General features: G+C 34.6%; 1 protein-coding gene across 1 annotated transcript; it reads left to right on the forward strand.

Moving 5' to 3' along the window:
• Nucleotides 1-1,679: 1,679 nt before the first annotated feature.
• On the forward strand, nt 1,680-5,439 carry LOC114402924 (cysteine-rich receptor-like protein kinase 25). The gene is made up of 7 exons (XM_028365622.1): nt 1,680-2,622; nt 3,166-3,303; nt 3,412-3,533; nt 3,637-3,847; nt 4,129-4,366; nt 4,551-4,701; nt 4,809-5,439. Exons 1-7 carry the CDS (start codon nt 1,689-1,691, stop codon nt 5,136-5,138), a joined length of 2,124 nt encoding a protein of 707 aa, XP_028221423.1. The 5' UTR covers nt 1,680-1,688; the 3' UTR covers nt 5,139-5,439.
• The last annotated feature ends 1,020 nt before the right edge of the window (nt 5,440-6,459 follow it).

The following is a 6,459-nucleotide window of genomic DNA, read 5'->3' on the forward strand; positions in this document are numbered from 1 at the left end:
CTAGACTTGAAGACATGAATGTGAATAGCAAGACGCGAGTATATACATTTGGCCTCCTATGTTGGTGGGCGTGGTCACAAATATGTCTGATGCGGCGAACATGGCTGCAGATTCGCGACACTTGCTCCTCCCATAGATCCCCTGTCAGATCCCCTCGAACTGTCTTTTTTCCCTTCTATTTTGTTGCTTTTGGTTTTGTTTTATAGTACAACATCGTCTTCTGCAGGGACAAGATTCACAGGCGATGGAAGATCAAAGATTGACAACTTGGCCATCGTCACAGGACCTGTGTTCTTAGATGAGCATTGTCATCCAGATCTGAAATAGATCTTGCATTTTGAATTTTACTTTTTATAATGCGATTTGATTTTGAAAAAGTTTTACAAACTTGATGTTGCATCCTGGAAACGTTTGGATTTACCACCATGCGTGAGAGTTTGGTCGCCGTTGGTGATGGTGACGATGAAGAAGAAGGAAACAGGAAAATAAGAAAGAAAAAAGAGTAAGGATACATTGAAAAACAGAAATAAAAAAAAGGGAAAAGAAAAATTAAAAATAAAACAAATAATGTGGACCATACATTTAAAAATTAATTCTTCTAACTCGGTAGGTAATATTCCGTACATGCACGGTTCATGCTGAGTTATATTTACATTGATGAAAAGAGATGAAAGGGAATGGGTTAAAAAAAAAAAAAGGTGCAATGAAATATGTTTTAGTATGTTCGGTCTCTTGTATAAATTAGATAACTTTGTTTTGGATCCCTATTTATTTTTTGTTTTGCATTGAGTTGTTAGTAGAATAAAAGTTTTATTTTTAATTCTTATTATTTTTTTAGTCATTATATTATATCTATTTTTTTATTTTAGTCCTAGTAATATATTGTTCATTTTATATGACCATTTGAAAAACATTTAATAAGGATTAATAATAAATTATCTACATATTTGAAGGACAAAAACTAAAAAATAGATATATTAAAAAAATTAAAATAAAATAACAACCAAAAATAAGATTTATGTTTCATAAAAGACTCAACACAAAAATAACACTTATTAAGAATTCAAAATAAAAATTTTAATTTATCATAAATACAAAATATATTTAAGTAAGTGAAGTATAATGAAATTAAATTTTTATTCTTATTTCTAATTTAGAGGGGGAAATAAAGATTAATAACCAGAATAGAATGGAATAAGTTCTAATTTTATATATTTGTTTTGATGCATAAGTATAATATAATTATTTTATATTTAATCAACCACTCATCCTTGATGTATATATAAAACCTTAAGACCTTTCTTATATATTTATTAAAAAATTATTTTTATTCAAGCACCTAATCCCCATCGATAATGCAAAGAAAAGAAAGATAAATGATAAGTAAAATTAAAATAAAAAAAAATAATAGAAAAAGAAAACATCTTTAAGACCTAACAATGCTAATATAATATTTTCAAATATCGATTAGTGTAAATTGTTTTTTTTTTACTATAAAAGTTGTCACTATAGGGATAAAAGAAAAATGGTATATTATGAGGAATTTGAAAATGAAAGAGATTTAAGTGCACAAGGAAAGGTTGACTAGACTTGCTTGCTTCGTTGACGGGCAATTCTCATCATCGTAAAATAATAAATGCTGACAAAACTACAAACTAGGCTTAATTAACGGAGGCATAAACTCTCCCATGGCATGCAAGAGCAAGACTCCATATATGATATATCCAACCAGCTTATATATTATATATGTTAGTGCTGTGAAACAACTAAAGCACATAAACCCTGCCATGGCTTGGAATTCCTCTTTCAAGCTCCTCTTTCTCTTTGTCTTTGTTAGCTTCCTCTGTTTTGCAACAACTAAAGCACAGGGCCCTAATTTTCTTTACCAGGATTGCCCAAGCAACCAAACCACAGCCAACAGCACCTTCCAAATAAACATCAGGACCCTCTTCTCTTCACTATCTTCCAACGCCACCACCAACAATGTATTCTACAACTCCACAGTGACGGGAACAAACCCCTCTGACACTGTCTATGGACTTTTCATGTGCAGGGGTGACGTCCCATTTCAGCTGTGTGGACAGTGCGTTATAAACGCAACCCAGAAACTATCATCAGACTTACAGTGCTCCTTGTCCAAACAAGCTGTGATCTGGTACGACGAGTGCATGGTTCGCTATTCCAACCACTCCTTTTTCTCCACCGTAGACACAAGGCCTGCTATTGGCCTGTTGAACAGCGCTAATATCTCAAACCAGGCAAACTTCATGCGTTTGATGTTCGACACCATGAACGAAACAGCAGATGAAGCAGCTATTGGTGCCAAGAAATACGCCACGAAGCAAGCAAACATATCTGGGTTTCAGACCCTCTATTGTCTGGTTCAGTGCACGCCGGACTTGTCAACCCAGGGTTGTAGAAGTTGTCTTAGTGATGCCATAGGGCTCCTTCCACGGTGCTGTGAAGGAAAACAAGGAGGGAGAATTCTAAATCCCAGCTGTAATGTTAGGTACGAATTGTACCCTTTCTTTCGCACCAACACCATTGCTTCCTCCCCAGCCCCTACGCCTACACCATCAGTCTCTGTTCCTCCAACTCCAACCACTTCTTCTAACTCGGGAGGTAATATTATATGGTTCAGAATTTCATGCTTTGAGTTATACTTAGATTGATGAAAAGGAATGAATTATTGAAATAAAATAAGGTGAGGAATGGAATATAATGAAATTAAACTTTTATTATTTTTTCTACATTAGAGGGGAAAAATTAAAGATAAAGAATTGAAGACAATGGAATAAGTTCTTTTAGTGTTATTCTTCATGACATTTCATTGTTACACTAGCAAGGATAAAATTTTGATGCTATTCTCCTATCAGATGAATTTTATGCTAATCCGCCTAATAAAAGTTTCTATCAAATGTCAACATTAGGTAAAACTTCAATTCTGATTAGAAAACAATACTAGAAACACATTTAAACTGTATCTAAGTTTTGTCCTATTAGCAATTGAAAGTAGTTCTTGTTATATTTCATTCCCTTCCATTTTGTCCTCTTCCATCATCAAATGTTGTATTCATACTAGTTGCAAATATCTTGAGAAACATGACAATTTGTTGAATAAGATGGAAGCATTTACAATAAGGTTACTTCATTTTGGAAATACAGGAAGTGGTGGAATTTCATCGGGTACAATAGTTGCAATTGTGGTTCCTATTGCAGTGGCCGTGGTGATATTTGTTGTGGGCATTTGGATCTTATGCAAAAGAGCAGCAAAGAAGCGTAACTCTGAACAAGACCCAAAAAGTAAGGATGAAGAGTAATTAAATTGAGAAGAATATGACTTTGCTTGTTCTTAGTTGCACACTTTGCCGTTGTAATTTTATCTGATAGACATGCCGTTTCTCTTCTTAGCTGGAACTGAGATCAGTGCCGTGGAATCCTTGAGATTTGATTTCAGTACAATTGAAGCAGCCACACAAAAATTCTCAGAAGCTAACAAGCTAGGTGAAGGTGGATTTGGTGAGGTTTACAAGGCATGTACTATGAAGTTAGCACCTAGCACGCTATTGTTACTTTATTATAACAAGGAAATCAAGCCAATTTCTGTAAGACGTTCAATTTTTGTGAATAATTCAGGGCTTGCTTCCAAGCGGACAAGAAGTGGCTGTCAAGAGACTCTCTAAAATCTCTGGACAAGGTGGGGAAGAATTTAAAAATGAAGTAGAGATTGTTGCAAAGCTTCAACACAGGAATTTGGTGAGGCTTCTAGGATTTTGTTTGGAAGGGGAAGAAAAGATACTTGTCTACGAATTTGTAGTCAACAAAAGCCTTGACTATATTCTTTTTGGTAGGCTCACGCTCATCTTATCCTAATTCTTTATAGTGTACATTTTACATACCTGTTTCAATTTTTATTTTTCAGAATTTGTCGGAATCATTTATATGAGACCAAAATTAAGGAAGCTATGCATAACTAACTCTGACACAATTCAGTATTTCATTAACTGAACATCAACCACAAGAAATTTGTATGGAAGTTTATTCTCTGAAATGATTTTGCATTCCATTAAACTGATTCAACTTTATTTGAGTTTTTTTCTCATGAACTACATATATTTCAATGTGCAGATCCTGAGAAGCAAAAATCATTGGATTGGACAAGGCGATACAAAATTGTTGAAGGAATTGCTCGAGGCATTCAATATCTTCATGAAGATTCCAGGCTTAAGATTATACATCGTGACCTTAAAGCTAGCAATGTCTTGTTAGATGGAGATATGAATCCAAAAATCTCGGATTTTGGCATGGCAAGAATATTTGGAGTGGATCAAACTCAAGCAAATACCAACAGGATTGTAGGGACATAGTAAGTACTTGCAGCTTTTATTTGTGAAAGTACTGGTTTCCAATTCACACAATCTTAATATCATACTTAGTTCAAACATCTTGGCAGTTTTAAACCAAAATATACGAGCATTCATTTTGTCATTCTTCTAGACTCCTGTTTTTTGTTCCGGTGTTTTGTATTGATGGTTCAATATTGGTTTCAGTGGTTACATGTCTCCAGAGTATGCAATGCATGGAGAATACTCTGCTAAGTCTGATGTATATAGTTTTGGAGTCCTAGTTTTGGAGATTTTAAGTGGCAAGAAAAACAGCTCTTTCTATGAAACCGACGTTGCTGAAGATCTATTGAGCTATGTGAGTAGAGTAAATATTATAATTTTTTGCTCCTTCGGGTTAATTCATTGGTTTGGATAGTGATTACATTCTATTTCTAACAAATGCTGGATTAAAATTTGATACAGGCCTGGAAATTTTGGAAGGATGAAACACCCCTGGAGTTGCTAGAACACTCATTAAGAGAATCATATACTCCAAATGAAGTTATCAGAAGCATCCATATTGGTTTGCTTTGTGTCCAAGAAGATCCAGCAGATAGACCTACAATGGCATCAGTAGTTCTCATGCTTTCTAGTTACTCTGTTACTCTACCGGTACCTAATCAGCCTGCATTATTTATGCATAGTAGAACTGAATCAAACATGCTGAAGTGGGTGCAAATTGATCAGTCTATTACCAAGTCAACAACAAAGTCTGTCAATGAGATGTCGCTTAGTGGAGATATTCCTCGATAAGTATGAAAATGCAAGGAGGTTTTAAAGAAAGTGTATCCATGGAAAAAAAAAAAAAAAAACCTTTTGGTGAGTAGTGGCTTCTTTCAACGTGGAATAAATACGAGCGGGTCTTTTAGGCCAATTTGCATTTATTGTGTGGCACTGAGAGACGACTTTACTTAATTGTTTTCTCTCTGCAAAATGTAAACTTTACCTAGTGCAAGTTTAATAAAGATTGGCAGTGTAAGTTGGCAACATATCAACTTCTAAAATGTAGTCAACATACTATTATGGTAATATAAATAAGGTTTCTGAAACTCAAGAATAGTGACGACCAATATTTATGAAGTATTTTTGTCATTTATTTTGTTTTGAAATAAAAACTTAAACTCTTATTCATCGAAGAAAAACAAATATGCAAAGCAAAGAAGTTTTTGTCTTCTGACTGTACTCCACTCTTATTTAAGACGATCCAGAATGGCATCCACACATTGGCTGATGGAATCAAAATTTGACTCACAATTTTCACTAAATAGCCAACCAATCTCTAGCTAATTAAGATATTTCTTCTCCTATGACTGGACTTGTGAGGCAGGTCACAAGTAACCTTTCTATTTCGTCATTGCTCCCAAAACCAACCGGGGATTGGTCCCCATCTTACAATTATTTCCACCACCTATACGTAAAATGATTGGACTTAGAATTTGCTTTTGTTAATGCGTTTGTTGTAAAAGTCCTTCCCGTAGCCTAACTAAATGTGACTCTTTGTATTTGGTTCAAAGTTCAACCCCCTCCAGGCCTTCTAGATATGTTGTGTTTGTCTCAGTTAAACTTCTGATCTAAAATATAATTTTTTTTTCACCAAGGATATCCAACCTTTCAAAAAGGTGTAGAGTTCTCCCAAAAAGTCTTTTTGGTTTACATGGCTAAGAAAGAAAGATTTCCTTTTATTGCTAAATGTTAATTTGTAGTTTTGCACCGAGAAGTTTGAACCCGTGGCTTCTCTTTCCTGTCTTTTCTTTTCATTTTTAAGTCTCTTTTCCAACCATTAGATCAAAATTATATTTTCATGGGGCTAAAAATTGTGAGTTCTATCTCCTCCAACAAAGTCTTCTTGATTTATATGACTGAGAATTGTCTCAGTAGTCTGACAATATGTTTAAGGAACCAAGCAACTGCACTAGGTAAAAAATACTAGGTTCTTTAAAGACCAACAAGAAACATAAAATATACAAAAGAGTGGTAAACTGCAGAAATGTACGATCCCCTGCAAATCTTTCTCCAAACAAAGATTCCCAAGATGCCTCCTTGCAAGTACTTTGCAATTCCCTCGATTCTCTTC

Source organism: Glycine soja, chromosome 20 (assembly GCF_004193775.1).
Source record: "Glycine soja cultivar W05 chromosome 20, ASM419377v2, whole genome shotgun sequence".
Lineage (NCBI taxonomy): Eukaryota > Viridiplantae > Streptophyta > Magnoliopsida > Fabales > Fabaceae > Glycine > Glycine soja.

What these genes read in the sequence shown, in the direction of transcription:
- LOC114402924 (XM_028365622.1), top strand. Translation starts at nt 1,689, where the DNA reads ATGGCATGCAAGAGCAAGACTCCATATATGATATATCCAACCAGCTTA. An exon ending in CACTTCTTCTAACTCGGGAG is followed by an intron (nt 2,623 to 3,165) that starts GTAATATTATAT and finishes TTGGAAATACAG; the next exon opens with GAAGTGGTGGAATTTCATCG. An exon ending in CTGAAGATCTATTGAGCTAT is followed by an intron (nt 4,702 to 4,808) that starts GTGAGTAGAGTA and finishes AATTTGATACAG; the next exon opens with GCCTGGAAATTTTGGAAGGA.